Source organism: Bos grunniens, chromosome 11, assembly GCF_055505025.1.
Source record: "Bos grunniens cultivar Pamir isolate PY7600 chromosome 11, Bosgru_T2T1.0, whole genome shotgun sequence".
NCBI lineage: Eukaryota > Metazoa > Chordata > Mammalia > Artiodactyla > Bovidae > Bos > Bos grunniens.
The window spans coordinates 70,124,363-70,141,039 of record NC_141175.1 but is presented as its reverse complement, the minus strand read 5'-3'; the positions used below and the strand labels follow the sequence as shown (position 1 = coordinate 70,141,039).

Genomic DNA, 16,677 nt, shown 5'->3' with positions numbered 1-16,677 from the left:
ATTTCTTTTTAGCAATGAATAATACTCCGTTCTCTGAATGTGCCACAGTTTTTTTATCCATTCACCTGAAGAACAATTTGGTTGCTTCCAAGTTTTGGCAGTTATGTTTAAAGCTGCCATAAGCATCCATGTGCAGGTTTTTGTGTGGACATAAGTTTCCAACTCCTTTGGATAAATACTAAGGGACATGATTGCTGGATCTTATGGTAAGAATATGTTTCGTCTTGTAAGAAACTACCAAAATGTCTTCCAAAGTAACTGTAGCATTTTGCATTCCCACCAACAATGATTGAGAATTCCTGTTACTCCACATCCTTGCCAGCATTTAGTAACATACACCATTTATTTTAAGTATTCATTTCACCCCGCCCCCCACATTGATTTGAGACCTGCCTTTAGTATGTGCTACATTTTAATATTCATTTGGGTCTCTTTCTAGATTTTCTATTTTACCATTAGCTTGTCAGTCACTTGTGCACCAATACCACACAGTTTTAATCATGGAGGTTTTATAAGTTATTTTAATACCTAGGAGAGCTACTCTTCCCATTTAGCTTTTCTTTTTCAGAGTTTTCTTGGCCATACTGTTGTTTTATTCTTCCATAAGAACTTTAAAATCAGGATGTCTAGCTCCAAATTAAAGACCAGACACTCTTATCTGAAAAGAGCAATAGAATATGAAAAGAGGACTAGCAAATGCTCTTATCTTTTGGAATCAGGTTGAATTCATAAACGAAGCTAGAATTAACATCTTTATGATTGAGTTTTCCAGCTCGAGAACATGAAATGTTTTTCTATATGTATTACCAATATGGGTTGCTTTTCCCCTTGTTGTTATACTCATTTATATGTTAGTGCACAGTTCTTATTAAACGTATGCCTTGATATTTTTATTGTTGTTTTAAATATAGTCCTTTCTTCCAATGTATTTTTCAACTGGATAATGTAAATATATATTAAGGTTATTGACTCTGTATTTGATTTTATATACTATAAATTTCCTAAATTATCTTATTTGTAGTTGTTTTTACTTTATTTTCTTTTGGATTTTTTAGACATGGAATTATATCATTTGCAGATAGAAATAGTTTTACCTCTTCCATTCTAGCTCCTGTGTCTTTAATTTGTTAGACTTTGTCTAATTGCATTAGATAATATGTTCAGTATGATGTTAATGGTAGTGGTGACAGTCTTGTTCCTGACTTTATTGGGAATAACATGAAGAATCTGACTTTCAAGTTCACACATGCACAAGCACACCAAGGAGAAGCTACTGTTCTAGCACATTCTGTCTTTAAAGAAAAGATAGTGGCACGTGACATTGAAGAGACAGTCTGTGTCTAGTTGGTCTTGAATGAATCTGTATTTCTCAGTGAGAGTTAGGAACTGCATGGAATTATAAAAGTCTAAGAGAAATTCTAAAGCATCCATTAATTCCTACTTTATTGAGTGTTAGTTGAGTACTTTTTAAAGTCATAAGTGACCATTAGATTTTTTGTGAAATACCTTTTTGGCATCATTGAAAATGATAACATAATTTTTCTCACATATTAATATGATGAATTGCACTGTTCGATTCCTTAATAATGAAGCACCCTTGAATTTGGTCATAGTGTACTATTTTGTTAACGTGTTGTTGGAGTCTCTTTGCTAGTATTTTATTTAAGATTTTAAAATCTGTATTCATAAGGGCAATTAGTCATGTTCTTTTTTATCGATAGCTTTTCCTTTAATAATAAACGTTAGGTCCTAATATATCAGAGAAGACCATCACATAGTCCATTAAGATCAGTAAATCCTTAAATTTAATGTGATTACTTTATACTCTGAAACAGAAATTTCCCAGGCACAGTGTAATGCCAGTTTACAGCTGCAGCCTACAGTCAGTCCTCATTTCTACATTTGTCCTTCTGCCTCTTGGGTTATAAACTTAGATTTTGAATGCATAGCATCCTTGAGTGCCTTAAATTAATATGACATCCTTTGTCTTTCCATGAATGTAAGCCAGGGTCTTCAGTTTCTCATGAATACACTTCTAGCTGAAACTCTGTTTAACCCAAAGTTATGCCTTCCACAGCAAGAATATTACATTTGAAGTTTCTCATTAATACCCTTTTACAATATATTCTACAAGATCTCTGTATGCTAAGGATTAAATTCTATAGTGGCAGCATTAATTTTATATTATGGAGACATTCTGATCCATTTTAAATGTTTCATTAATTTGTTTGAAGCATAATTAGTAGACTCTAGTAGCAATGTTAGAGTAAGAAGGGCTCAAATATGCAAAGAAAAGCCAAAGCTCGTTATTTTAATTCACACCCCACCATGTGTATCTTAAATCATCTTCTAGCAGTAATTTACTTGTCCTATTAGATGTGCTTAATGAAAGTGAAACCAAATGCATGCTCTAAATAAAACTCTCTAGAAGTGCTTTCATCAAGACTAGGGTTTTCCCCCTGTTTGTGTCTTACAGAGGACATAAAGATAAGATATTTGTGGTAAAGTGTAATCCACACCATGTTGACAGACTGGTAACAGTTGGGATCAAGCACATCAGATTCTGGCAACAAGCAGGTATTGTTTGGGTTTATCACTTATGTGGTTGAAAGTTTTACTGTAGCTGGGAAAAAAAAAAACAAAACAACCCACTAGCACTACCTAGCCTCTCTCTGCAATCTAAAATTAAAATATGCCTAAAAGATGTTTGCTCCCAAACAACGTCTGAGCTGTGAAGCTTAGAACACTCTGTGTGATGCTATGCATATTCATCAGTGTCTAGAGAGTTTTGGAAATGTTGTGCTCTGAAAATAGTTATTTTTATATTTCATCATTGTTCTGAAAGCAGTGGTTATGTTGGACTACTGAGCAGGAAATAATCACTTTAGTTGGGTGGACAAAATTTTTAGTATTTTGAGGGTTCTCTTATTATTTTATCACTACATTTAGCACATGAATTAACCCCTGACACACACACACACTGTACACTACACACAGTAAGTGGTCACAATAAATACTTGTGGTTTATAATGCTGATAATAAGGATGAGTAAATAATAGGACAAAACATGGAAGAATATCTTATTCTTCTAATAAGTCAGACTTTTTTATTAGGATTGTTTCTGAATTCTTAGTTTTGGCTTTGGTATCAATCCCAATCTTTTACTGGACAAAACATAAATAAGCTGCTGCTTCAGTGCTTTCTGCTTTTGAAGAAAAGGTCACGGCGCCCTCCATGTCTGGAGAGTCAGCCTGCACACAGCTGTCTGGAATGAGTTTAGGTTTCTCAGTGCTGGTCGGAAAGCTCAGGGAGATGTGAATATATGAGGAACGAACCTGATGTTCTTCTCCTACACAGTGATTCAGTTTTCTCACCCTGAAGTTGCCATAATAAAAATCAGGGCAAAAGATACACAAAACACTTTTCCATTTTACATTACAGCTGCTGCTGTTTTCATCCTTCGGTCAGCGTTCAGGAAGACTTGCCTGGCTTCCTGGGGCACTTAGTCACTCCTCCCTCTGGCTGGCACAGACCTGCGCTGAGCCTTGCTTAGAGGATTATGTCACATTCTCTCCCCAGCCAGACCTTGAGTTCCTTGAAGGCAGAAACTGTTTCTTTTCACCTTTATAGCCCAATGTCAACCACTGTGCCTGCCACAAAGTAGGGATTCAATAAACACTGAATTAATGCGAGAAGGAGAAAACCTTTGATAATGTTTTTGTTCTGATGTTTTCTGCCATTTTTATACACCTTTATGTAGACACATGGGACTTCCCAGTGGTAAAGAATCCACCTGGGATGCAGGAGACACAGGTTTGATCCCTGAGTCAGGATGATACCCTGGAGAAGGAAATGACAACCCCTGCCAGTGTTCTTGCCTGAGAAATCCCATGGACAGTGGAGCCTGATGGGCTATAGTCCATGGGGTCACAAAAATGTCAGACATGACTTAGCGACTAAACAAAGCAATGTAGACACAGTGGATTTTTCACTGAAGATAGTCATTCTAAATGCTCATAGAAGGTGTCAGTTTTTCAAAAAGTATTAAGTACTCTTGGTCCACTCCAGGTGGGGGCTTCACCTCTAAGAGAGGAATTTTTGGAAGTGTTGGAAAATTGGAAACAATGATGTGTGTTTCTTATGGGCGAATGGAAGATCTGGTGTTCTCAGGAGCAGCTACTGGAGATATTTTTATTTGGAAAGATATTCTCCTACTGAAGACAGTGAAAGCTCATGACGGGCCTGTGTTTGCTATGTATGCATTGGATAAGGTATGATCTATTTTCCTCACTAGCTTTCTAGAACTTTAAATTAGGCTTAGCACGGTCCACACCAAGAGGATGCCTGTGTGTAAAAACAGTGCTCTCTGAATTGGGATGTAGTTGTCACGGATGGAGGCGAAGCACAAGTGGTCTTTAAATTTCTCTTTGGTTCATAATTATTTCTTTATGTGCAGTTTGTCTCTTCTTTTTTCACACTTATTCTTCCTGGCTGTCCCTCCTAAGAACGCCTTAAGAAGTGCTGAGATAAATGTAGGCACGCAGTAGCAAGAGTCCGAGAAATATTTCTATACAGTCTTCCTCCTCAGTGGCATAATAAGCAGAGATCTGGAAGTGTCTAGTAGCTGGATTATTGTCCCTCCTATCAATTTGACCTGAAGTTATATTGATAACCAGCTTGTTCCTGTGTAGACAGGCTCAGCTTTAATAAGTGTGTCAGAGTCCTGGCTGTGTTAGTCAGGTTCCTCCAGAGAAACAGAACCAGTAGGATGTAGATATAGACAGAGATATACATGTACAAAAAGGAGACTTATTATAAGGAATTGGTTCGTGTGGTTTTGGAGGCTGAGAAGTCTCACTAAGCCATCTGCAAACTGGAGACCCAGAAAAGCTGATGGAGTAATTGAGTTCAAGTCCAAGGGCCTGAGGACCAGAGAAGCCAATGTTGTAAATCCTAGTCTGCTGGGAAAAGATAAGATGTCCCAGCTCAATCAATCAGAATAAAAGGAGGGCAATTTTGTCCTTCCTCTACCTTTTGTTTTATTCAGGCTCTCAAAGGATTAGATGATGTCCACCCACATTGGGCAGGGCAGCTTAATGAGTCTGCCAGTTCAAATACTGATCTCATCCAGAAACACCATCACAGACACACACAGGAGTCATTTTTAATCTGAGTACCCTGCGGCCAGTCAGTTGACACACAAGGTTAACCATCACACCAGCTGTATTTCTACTCAGGCTCTTCTTTGTCCTGATCTGTCCCGCTAACCTCCTGCCTTGCGGTGTTGTTGTTCTTGTTCTTTCTAAATAAAGATCACACTGGGGACTTCCCTGGCAATACAGTGTTTAGGACACCATGGTTCCACTGCAGAGGGCATGGGTACCATCTCTAGTCAAGGCACTAAGATCCCTTATGTTCAACGTATGGCCAAAAAAAAATTCTGTTTAATTTAAAAAGATCATACTTACCTTCAGCGCTCTTAAAACACTTCCTTCAATCAATTTGCCAGAAAATAGAAGTGTTTTATTCACTGCTAGTTTGCTGATGGTTCCAGTTTATGTATGTTATCTGACCTCCAAACAGCCTAAGCCACCCAATACAGCATATTAAGAGAAGATTCATTTTGCGTTTGCTTATTCCCAGGTAAATATGCTGATTCTGCTATAGTAGTAGGTTCTTGTTAGATGTGTAATTACAATGATTGTTTTAGTGGTAAAGCTGTTTTTCACTAGCAAATTTTTTTTGTTTAAACTGCAAATTTTAGAAAAGATGAAAGCAGAAAGAAAATTTTTGCAGGCCTGGAAGTTGGTGTGATATAGCATGTTTAAACTCTTTTATTGCTTAGTAACTTAAGCTTAAAGATCATGGGAAAAGGCAGGATTTAATTTTGGGAGTAAATGTCTATAGGTTCACAATCTATAATAAGGATAAATAAGGATATTTAAGATATTTAATGTAATAACTTCAAAATATTATTTCCTTTTCAACATCATTGAAATGAAGTAAATTAAAAGTTTTTGAAAAAACAGAATGAATTACTCAGTAATTTTCTTTTTAAAAAATTTCTAAGAACAGTTGGTAGTTGCCAGAAAGGAAAACTAATAAGGCCAAGAAATCATAAAATTAGAATAAGAATAAAGATCATTGTCTATTTATGATATTACATAAATAAATATATAATATACATAAATAAATATCCAATAAAGTATAGGCTTTATACTTTCCAGGTTTTATAAAAATTAATCTGGATCTTAATTATGGTAGAAATTGATATCTCATGAACAGAAGAGCAAGATATTCTTGTTACATGAAATACTTGTTATTCTTAATAGAGAAATAATGATGTTTTTCCTGGAAGTAAATATTTAAAAATAGTTAGCAATCATTTTTGATTGTGACATTAATTCCAGTTTATTCAGCAGGAGCATGAGATATCAGAAACTCTGCAAACTTTGAGGCTGGTCCTGTTCTCTAGCAGTCCACATCCCAGTCAGGGAACTGGACACGGAAACTGCCATCCGAAATCCAGGGTGCTAAACTCGAATCAGTGGTCTGAAGAAAGTGAAATGGACACCCAGTGAGAAAGTGTTTAATAGCGCTAGAGAAATGAGAGGTGTGTCCAGAAAATATGATGTTATCATCAGGTTTTTCAGTCTCCATACTTAGGAAGAAAAGACAGACTAAGCTTCTTTACCCAAGGGGGGATCCTTTTGAGACTGGGTGGGTCCTTGTCACTTTGATGTGTATATAATCCTTCTGATGTGTGCCTTCACAGGGTTTTGTAACAGGTGGAAAGGATGGAATTGTGGAGCTCTGGGATGATATGTTTGAAAGATGCTTGAAGACTTACGCCATTAAAAGAGCAGCCTTGTCAACTAGCTCAAAAGGTGCCACTCCCGAGTATGCGATGGATCTTTCTGTTCATAGAAATGCAAAAGATAGGAATAAAGTTCTTAGAAAACCATGACCGAATCAACTCTCCCTTTTTCTTCCACATTCAGAGCTTGTGGCCGTTGGTAGAAATATCACAGAGGATTGCCTTGTACTTAGTACTTTGGAACTATAAAAACAGAATTTATAGAATCACTATAATCATTTTATTTTTGTTATATTAAATACAGCATTTACAATATTAAATGCAGTATTTCCCCTCCTCAGGCTTGCTTTTGGAAGATAATCCTTCAATTCGTGCCATCACTTTGGGACATGGACATATCCTGGTGGGAACAAAAAATGGAGAGATCCTGGAAATGGATAAGAGCGGCCCGGTGACACTGCTTGTTCAGGTACTGCGTTTGCACATATTCTAAACCACAGTTCACGTCAGAGCTGGGCCAGGCTGAGGCAGCAGGGACACTTAGGACGCCAAATTAAAGGAGGTGTTCTCTCCAAAGATCAGGCAAACGCTGCGTTATCTATTTCTGTATAACAAACTGACACAAACTTAGCTTGGAGCAAAAACATTCATCATCTTATGGTTTCTCTGTGGGTCAGGAGTCTGAACAGTTTAACTGGGTCTTCTGGTTAACGTTTTGTAAGGCCGCGGTAAAGACCAGGGCTTTGGTCTCATCTGAAGCTTCACTATGGAAGGATCTGCCTCTACGATCGCTCAGGTTGTTGGCAGAGTTTTGTTCCTGTGAGTACAGGACTGAGGGCTTCTGTTTCTTGCTGGCTGTTGGCCAGAGGCCACCCTCAGCTCTCAGAGGCTGCCTGAAGTTCCTCATCACGTGGGGTTCCCCCAACATGGCTGTTTGCTTCCTCAAAGCGAGCAAGGGAAAAAGAAAAACAATGCCTTTAAATAATTTGAAATAACATAATCGTGTCATCACATACATATAATACATCCATCCCCTTTGCATATGTTATTGATTGGTAGTAAGGCTATAGGAGGGGCTTCCCCGGTGGCTCAGCAGTAAAGAATCTGCCTGTAATGCAGGAGCTACAGGAGACACAGGTTCAATCCCTGGGTCAGCAAGATCTCCTGGAGAAGGGCATGACAACCCACTCCAGCATTCTTGCCTGGAGAATTTCGTGGACAGAGGAGCCTGGTGGGCTACAGTCCATGGAGACTGAAGCGACTTAGCAAGCACACACCCACGAGGCTATAGGACATTCAAAGGAGGTGATTACACTGAGTGTGAAAACCAGGAGGAGCCTAAGGGTCACCTGTCCATCACAGTCTGCCCTCTGGCTACCAATTATCATGTCCCTACCACATGCAGAATACATTCCCACTCCCAGGATCCCCAAGAGCCTTATCCCATTAGAGCATCTATTCAGAGTCCATAATCTCATTGTCTGAATCAGGTTCAGATGTGGATGGGGTTTCTTGGGTATATTTCCTCTCAGTCTGTCAAAAATTTGTCAAACTAAAAAAAAGTATTTGCTCGGCACACACCAGATATATGTGTCTCTTTAGGTTTTGTGCATCATTCTAGTCTCAGCCTCAATTCACATAAATATATAACATACTCCTTACCCTTCCTCTCCCCTCAAAAAATTGATTCAGATAATACCAGATTAAAATAAGCATCTAATCAGATCAGATCAGTCACTCAGTCGTGTTCGACTCTGCGACCCCATGAATCGCAGCACGCCAGGCCTCCCTGTCCATCACCAACTCCTGGAGTTCACTCAGACTCACGTCCATCGAGTCAGTGATGCCATCCAGCCATCTCATTCTCTGTTGTCCCCTTCTCCTCCTGCCCCCAATCCCTCCCAGCATCAGAGTCTTTTCCAATGAGTCAACTCTTCGCATGAGGTGGCCAAAGTACTGGAGTTTCAGCTTTAGCATCATTCCTTCCAAAGAAATCCCAGGGTTGATCTCCTTCAGAATGGACTGGTTGGATCTCCTTGCAGTCCAAGGGACTCTCAAGAGTCTTCTCCAACACCACAGTTCAAAAGCATCAATTCTTCAGCACTCAGCCTTCTTCACAGTCCAACTCTCACATCCATACACGACCATAGGAAAAACCATAGCCTTGACTAGACGGACCTTTGTTGGCAAAGTAATATCTCTGCTTTTGAATATGCTATCTAGGTTGGTCATAACTTTCCTTCCAAGGAGTAAGCGTCTTTTAATTTCATGGCTGCAGTCACCATCTGCAGTGATTTTGGAGCCCAGAAAAATAAAGTCTGACACTGTTTCCACTGTTTCCCCATCTATTTCCCATGAAGTGATGGGACCGCATGCCATGATCTTTGTTTTCTGAATGTTGAGCTTTAAGCCAACTTTTTCACTCTCCACTTTCACTTTCATCAAGAGGCTTTTGAGTTCCTCTTCACTTTCTGCCATAAGGGTGGTGTCATCTGCATATCTGAGGTTATTGATATTTCTCCTGGCAATCTTGATTCCAGCTTGTGTTTCTTCCAGTCTAGCGTTTCTCATGATGTACTCTGCATATAAGTTAAATAAACAGGGTGACAATATACAGCCTTGACGTACTCCTTTTCCTATTTGGAACCAGTCTGTTGTTCCATGTCCAGTTCTAACTGTTGCTTCCTGACCTGCATACAAATTTCTCAAGAGGCAGATCAGGTGGTCTGCTATTCCCATCTCTTTCAGAATTTTCCACAGTTTATTGTGATCCACACAGTCAAAGGCTTTGGCATAGTCAATAAAGCAGAAATAGATGTTTTTCTGGAACTCTCTTGCTTTTTCCATGATCCAGCGAATGTTGGCAATTTGATCTCTGGTTCCTCTGCCTTTTCTAAAACCGGTTTGAACATCAGGAAGTTCATGGTTCACATATTGCTGAAGCCTGGCTTGGAGAATTTTGAGCATTACTTTACTAGTGTGTGAGATGAGTGCAATTGTGCTGTAGTTTGAGCATTCTTTGGCATTGCCTTTCTTTGGGATTGGAATGAAAACTGACCTTTTCCAGTCCTGTGGCCACTGCTGAGTGTTCCAAATCTGCTGGCGTATTGAGTGCAGCACTTTCACAGCAGCATCGTTCAGGATTTGGAATAGCTCAACTGGAATCCCATCACCTCCACTAGCTTTGTTGGTAGTGATGCTTTCTAAGGCCCACTTGACTTCACATTCCAGGATGTCTGGCTCTAGATGAGTGATCACACCATCGTGATTATCTGGGTCATGAAGATCTTTTTTGTACAGTTCTTCTGTGTATTTTTGCCGTCTCTTCTTAATATCTTCTGCTTCTGTTAGGTCCATACCATTTCTGTCCTTTATCGAGCCCATCTTTGTATGAAATGTTCCTTTGGTATCTCTGATTTTCTTGAAGAGATCTCTAGTCTTTCCCATTCTGTTGTTTTCCTCTATTTCTGTGCATTTATCGCTGAAGAAGGCTTTCTTATCCCTTCTTGCTATTCTTTGGAACTCTGTATTCAGATGTTTATATCTTTCCTTTTCTCCTGTGCTTTTCACTTCTCTTCTTTTCACAGCTATTTGTAAGGCCTCCCATACAGCCATTTTGCTTTTTTGCATTTCCTTTCCATGGGGATGGTCTTGATCCCTGTCTCCTGTACAGTATCATGAACCTCATTCCATGGTTCATCAGGCACTCTATCTATCAGATCTAGGCCCTTAAATCTATTTCTCACTTCCACTGTATAATCATAAGGGATTTGATTTAGGTCATACCTGAATGGTCTAGTGGTTTTCCCTACTTTCTTCAATTTAAGTTTGAATTTGGCAATAAGGAGTTCATGGTCTGAGCCACAGTCAGCTCCTAGTTTTGTTTTTGCTGACTGTATAGAGCTTCTCCAGCTTTGACTGAAAAGAATATAATCAATCTGATTTCAGTGTTGACCATTTGGTGATGTCCATGTATAGAGTCTTCTCTTGTGTTATTGGAAGAGGGTGTTTGTTATGACCAGTGCATTTTCTTGGCAAAACTCTATTAGTCTTTGCCCTGCTTCATTCTGTATTCCAAGGCCAAATTTGCCTGTTACTCCAGGTGTTTCTTGACTTCCTACTTTTGCATTCCAGTCCCCTATAATGAAAAGGACATCTTTTTTGGGTGTTAGTTCTAAAAGGTCTTGTAGGTCTTCATAGAACCATTCAACTTCAGCTTCTTCAGCATTACTGGTTGGGGCATAGACTTGGATTACTGTGATATTGAATGGTTTGCCTTGGAAACGAACAGAGATCATTCTGTCGTTTTTGAGATTGCATCCAAGTACTGCATTTCAGACTCTTTTGTTGACCATGATGGCCACTCCATTTCTTCTGAGGTCTTCCTGCCCGCAGTAGTAGATATAACGGTCATCTGAGTTAAATTCACCCATTCCAGTCCATTTCAGTTCGCTGATTCCTAGAATGTCGACATTCACTCTTGCCATCTCTTGTTTGACCACTTCCAATTTGCCTTGATTCATGGACCTGACATTCCAGGTTCCTATGCAATATTGCTTTTTACAGCATCGGACCTTGCTTCTATCACCAGTCACATCTACAGCTGGGTATTCTTTTTGCTTTGGCTCCATCCGTTCATTCTTTCTGGAGTTATTTCTCCACTGATCTCCAGTAGCATATTGGGCCCCTACTCACCTGGGGAGTTCCTCTTTCAGTATCCTATCATTTTGCCTTTTCATACTGTTCATGGGGTTTTCAAGGCAAGGATACTGAAGTGGTTTGCCATTCCCTTCTCCAGTGGACCACATTCTGTCAGATCTCTCCACCATGACCCGCCCGTCTTGGGTTGCCCCACAGGCATGGCTTAGTTTCATTGAGTTAGACAAGGCTGTGGTCCTAGTGTGATTAGATTGACTAGTTTTCTGTGAGTATGGTTTCAGTGTGTTTGCCCTCTGATGCCCTCTTGCAACACCTACCGTCTTACTTGGGTTTCTCTTACCTTGGGCGTGGGGTATCTCTTCACAGCTGCTCCTTACCTTGGAGGAAGGGTATCTCCTCACCGCCGCCCTTCCTGACCTTCAACGTGGGATAGCTCCTCTAGGCCCTCCTGTGCCCGCGCAGCATCAGCAGTATCTTAAAGATCCAAGAAGTGATCACATGTCACCTGATGAGTGACATGTGTCTTTGGAGGTGATGAGTAGATCATAGTTAGAGGTGGAAGAGGCCTGGGCAGGGACGAGGGGGTGGGTTCAGAAGGTGGAGTGGAAAGAATCTGCACTGCTTATCTAAGCTCTGGGACTTCCGTGGGTCCAGTGGAGGAGAATTGCCTCCTTCCCTCACCTGATGCCTGCCTGCAGGCTTGCTGTGTTAGGGCCGACCCCCAAAATCCCACTGAAAGGGGCCCTCTGATTTGCTACACCTGAGAGCAGGTCTGCACACACATCAGGTTTTAAAAATGCCTGTGCCCAGGCCCCACCCTGGCTATCTTGAATAAGAATCCATGTCTTACAATTTTTTCTGTGTTAGAAACAAACCTCAGAAGCTCTGCAGCTGCAGCCCAAGTTGAGAACTGAGGTGCGACCTTGAGAAGGGGTGACGTCTTTGTCCTCCAGCTGCTCTTACCTTTCTGTCCCTTTCTGGCCATGACTATTTATTTAATTTCATTGAAAATGAAGTGTTTCTTTTCAATCCCCAAATGTTTGAGACTTTAAATTATTTACTACATGCCATACTGCTAAATCGGAAAAGGCAATGGCAACCCACTCCAGTACTCTTGCCTGGAAAATCCCATGGACGGAGGAGCCTGGTAGGCTGCAGTCCATGGGGTCGCTAAGAGTCAGGCATGACTGAGCGACTTCATTTTCACGCATTGGAGAAGGCAGTGGCAACCCACTCCAGTGTTCTTGCCTGGAGAATCCCAGGGACGGGGGAGCCTGTGGGCTGCTGTCTATGGGGTCACACAGAGTCGGACATGACTGAAGTGACTTAGTAGCAGCAGCAGCAGCAGCAGCATACTGCTAAATATGTGTGTAAGATTTGTGCTATTCTATGGATTTAAACAGCATTTTAAGATTCAAACTCTAACATTTTCTCATGTTCAAAAGTAATATAGTTGAACTAATTTTGTCTAAATATGTTTTAAACTCAACAACAAAGTCTTTTCACCTTTTCATTCTCTTCAATTCTTTCCTGTATTTGTTTCTATCATTCTATTAATAGTTATCCAAGAGTGTCATTTATTGAGCACTTGACTGCATGTCAGGCAATACCATTGTGCAAAATTCCTCTCTCATCTCCACAACAGATTTGCTCGGTTGTAATTGTTTTATAGATGAAGGGCCTAAAGCCCAGTGAACTTCCCACAGCCACATCTTGAGAACTGGAGAGCTGGGCTTCGTACCAAGCTTTGTCGGGTACCAGAGCCTTTTCTTTGTCTCTCCACACATCTCAGCGTAGAGACTGCATGAAACAGTGCTCAGCCGGGCCCCCTGAGCCCTGGGGAGGCAGTGGAACTGGGAGAACCCTCTTCTCTCTTTACACGTCTGCCATTCTTTCCCTTTTATCTCAGCGTCTCTCTTTCATCTTCTGGTCAGTCAATCATTTGCCTTTTCCTCCTGGGTAGAACTCAGCAGTTCAGTTCAATCAGTGCTTGTTGTGCTCCTGCCAAGACCAGCCCTGTGCTGTGTGCTACCCAGGACAGAGTAGGACTGCTGAAGGGGCTGACAGGCCTGTGCTGAGAGGTGGACCCTGAGGGAAACTTAAGGAACAGTAGAGACGATATGGTTAAGACCATCAGCCATCCTGCTGTGGGAAGACTTCAGAACCACTTTTACAGTGTCAGTAGCTCAGCAAGTCAACATCACTTGGAATAGATTGCCCTTTTTTTTTTTTTTTTAAGAGACTACTTTAGGGGAAGAGAGAAGTGACAGGAGGTGAGTTCTGAAAATCCCCATTGTATATACTTCGAATATAATCAACTTTCAATTGTGCAGCTGGTTATTATCAGCTTTAGGGTGGTCAGGAGGAAAGGAAGGTCCCAAGCTCATTTCCTGGTGCCACTCAAGAGACTCCCTGCCCACCTCACTCACTGTCCATCCCTATGTTATACAGGAATCAAAGTACACAGTCACATTAGATTAAGGAAATACAACTTTTAAATCAATATATGAGGCAGTGATTTGAAAGGGTCTCAGAGCCCCACAACCCTGTCTTCAGTGTACAAAAGGACTTGGTCTGTAAAAGAGCTTCAGGCAGATGCAGTCTAGGGAGAACAAGAGAGGGCTCACACCTGACCCATCCTCAGACCATAGCCTTCATTGTGGGAGGCTTCCCAAGGGAAGAAAACTGGAAAACTGGGGATGTAAGGTGCTCCAAATCTAATAAACTCAAAAACAGTATCTACGCCCTTCTCAGATATTTGGATGTCAGCAGTATTGAGAACTTTGTATATTCTGCCAAATTACTGTTTTGCTCAAACAGCTTCCCAGTCAAACTGGGATCATCCAATTTCTCTTTGAAGAGCCACCTGTTCCCCCAAAGCATTCCAACTACAAACACCTTTCAGAAGACTGAGTATGGTCGTCTTTTTTGCTTTACTAAGCAAAGCCTTTTTATAATTAGCCACTAAAAGCAGAAATTCAGTAAACAATCTGGTCTGTTTTATTGTTCCTTGTCTAATCTATTCCTTACACTGCTTTAGTGAGTGATGTTAGAAGAATGAGATTCATTTTCTCCCTAATTATTCATTCATTAAATATATTTCATCTCAGTTATTATTCTAAGCCAGCTAAGTGTGTTTGTGATAAGACATTAGCATGTGGAATTGGTCCAATGCTTGTCAAGCCCCTTTCAGTTTTCTATGATCACTGAATAGAAAAATTTGTGAACAAATGCTGACCCTGAGTTATACCCAGGATACTGGAAATAAAATTTTAGATCTCTCTAGTTCTGCTCTGCCAAATGCTGTGCACAGAACTGAAATGGAATTAATTAGCAAGAATATTACTGTCCAATTCCTCTGATATAGATAAGCGGTACCTACATCTTTTAGAATATGGTTTTATGGAAGAAAGTAATTTGTGTCTTTGTGACCAAGCTGTGTTCCTAGGAGATACATACATACTGTGTTTATTCAGTGTCAAATCACAGGATAAAATGAGGACAATTCATTATTCACTAGGATGCTTCTACATGAGAAGATGTTTGGCATCATATAAACAAAACTTAGCAACATGAATCCATCTTTTGCTTTTCAGATGAATGCTTTAGTATCATGTAGGCCCAGCTTTAGATTCAAGTTCAAGTGAAAAATTTATTCAGTATAATCATTTTGGCTCAAGGAAGCTCAAACTGTGTGTGTTCCTATTTGAACCTGTTTGGGATTCTCTTGGGAAGGGCTCGCTGAGAAGCATTGAACTGATTTTTGTTGCCCCATTTCCTTCCTCACAGGGGCACATGGAAGGAGAAGTGTGGGGCCTGGCAGCTCACCCCCTCCTGCCCATCTGTGCAACAGTAAGTGATGATAAAACCCTCCGGATCTGGGAATTATCCTCCCAGCACCGTATGCTGGCAGTGAGGAAACTCAAAAAAGGTGCGTATGTCACCTTACACACCTGTAAAAGTGTTTACAACCACAAGTATTGGGTTCATTCACCCATTCATTCAGCTAATATTTACTTTGTGTGCCTATTATATGCTCCCAGATATGCTGGGCAACGGGGATTTAGTGTTTGTTGCTCCAGATATAACTAATCACGTGGAGGATGGTTCCAGAAGGCTGGCCTGATGCGTCCGTGCCCAGCTCTATTCTTTATTTCCTTGCACTGCATAGACATTTGCCACCTGGGGGCAATATGTCCTTCCTCTTCTCATCTGAATTGTAGGAGTCAGTTGAAACCCATCAGCTTGTAAAAAATGGTGTTTATCTTTATGTCTAACAGTCTGTGGAACTGATTTTATTACTGAAAAAGGAAACTTGGTTTAAAAATAATAGTTAACCGCAAGAAACAGATAAATATGTATTAAACACCTATATGCACGAGAACCAAGAGGTATACCAAGAAGTAGAAATTCAGCAAACGTTTATTGAGCAGCTTCTATGTATCAGACACTGGGGATCCCAGGATGAACAGTCACATCTCTAGTGTCAGAGATGGACAAGACTTGAACAGAGTCCCAGCAACAGCTGGTCCATTTAAATTGGGTAATTTGAAGAGTCTCGAAACTGGACTCCCTATGAAGAGGCAGGCAGGGTGTTGGGAAATGACCAGGGCTAGCGCAGGACGATGCAACTAGTAGTAGCTGGTAACCACTGCCAGCCCTGGGCCTGAAAGGACACGAGGTGGAACAGATGAGAGTGAGAGCTGTGTGAGATGGCAGCCTGGCAGGAGGCGGTAACCGTCCAGCCCAGAGGCTCAGCCAGCAAGCTGTGGCCCTGCAGGGAGGCAGCCAGGGGAGAACATGCCCCAACCTCCCTACCCTCTATCCGTTCTTCTCTAGTACCCTCCCTGCAGCCTCCTGCTGAGTACCCTCCCTCATGCTCCCCCCAACCAAACGAATCAGAAGCCAGGGAGCGAGGGAGCCTGTTGGTAGAGTCCATGCAGACCAGTTCCAGGCACAGAGCAGGGTGGAGAGTGTGTGAGGACAGACAAACCGAAGATCTCTGGCACAAACAAGGCGTCAGAGAGGCTCAGGGTAAGGCCCACTGCCAGGGACAGCCCCACTGAGGAAAATGAGAGCCAAGGCTCAAAGGATTTGTGAAAGTTAAGACAGGAAAGGATAAGATTGGGGCCTGGCCCCTAGACTGTTTGTGCTGGGTATTTTTATAGATAGATGTGGGGAGACAAGTCTCGGGGGATAAA

General features: G+C 41.1%; 1 protein-coding gene across 18 annotated transcripts in view; it reads left to right on the top strand.

Annotated features, from left to right (window-relative positions):
* Nucleotides 1-16,677, top strand: part of EML6 (EMAP like 6) — a 288,242-nt gene that overhangs the window by 206,210 nt on the left and 65,355 nt on the right. For 17 of the 18 annotated variants that reach the window (XR_015136910.1, XR_015136907.1, XR_015136911.1 and 14 more), the window contains 5 exons: nt 2,477-2,577; nt 4,069-4,271; nt 6,776-6,887; nt 7,159-7,286; nt 15,266-15,407. Coding sequence is in view for 10 of the 18 variants with exons in the window: in XM_086326872.1 (XP_086182998.1) it covers nt 2,477-2,577; nt 4,069-4,271; nt 6,776-6,887; nt 7,159-7,286; nt 15,266-15,407 (686 nt within the window). In the remaining 8 variants the exon portion in view is untranslated. Of the gene's footprint in view, nt 1-2,476; nt 2,578-4,068; nt 4,272-6,775; nt 6,901-7,158; nt 7,287-15,265; nt 15,408-16,677 lie in introns of those variants that run through there. The other variant, XM_086326875.1, reaches the window with a different exon arrangement.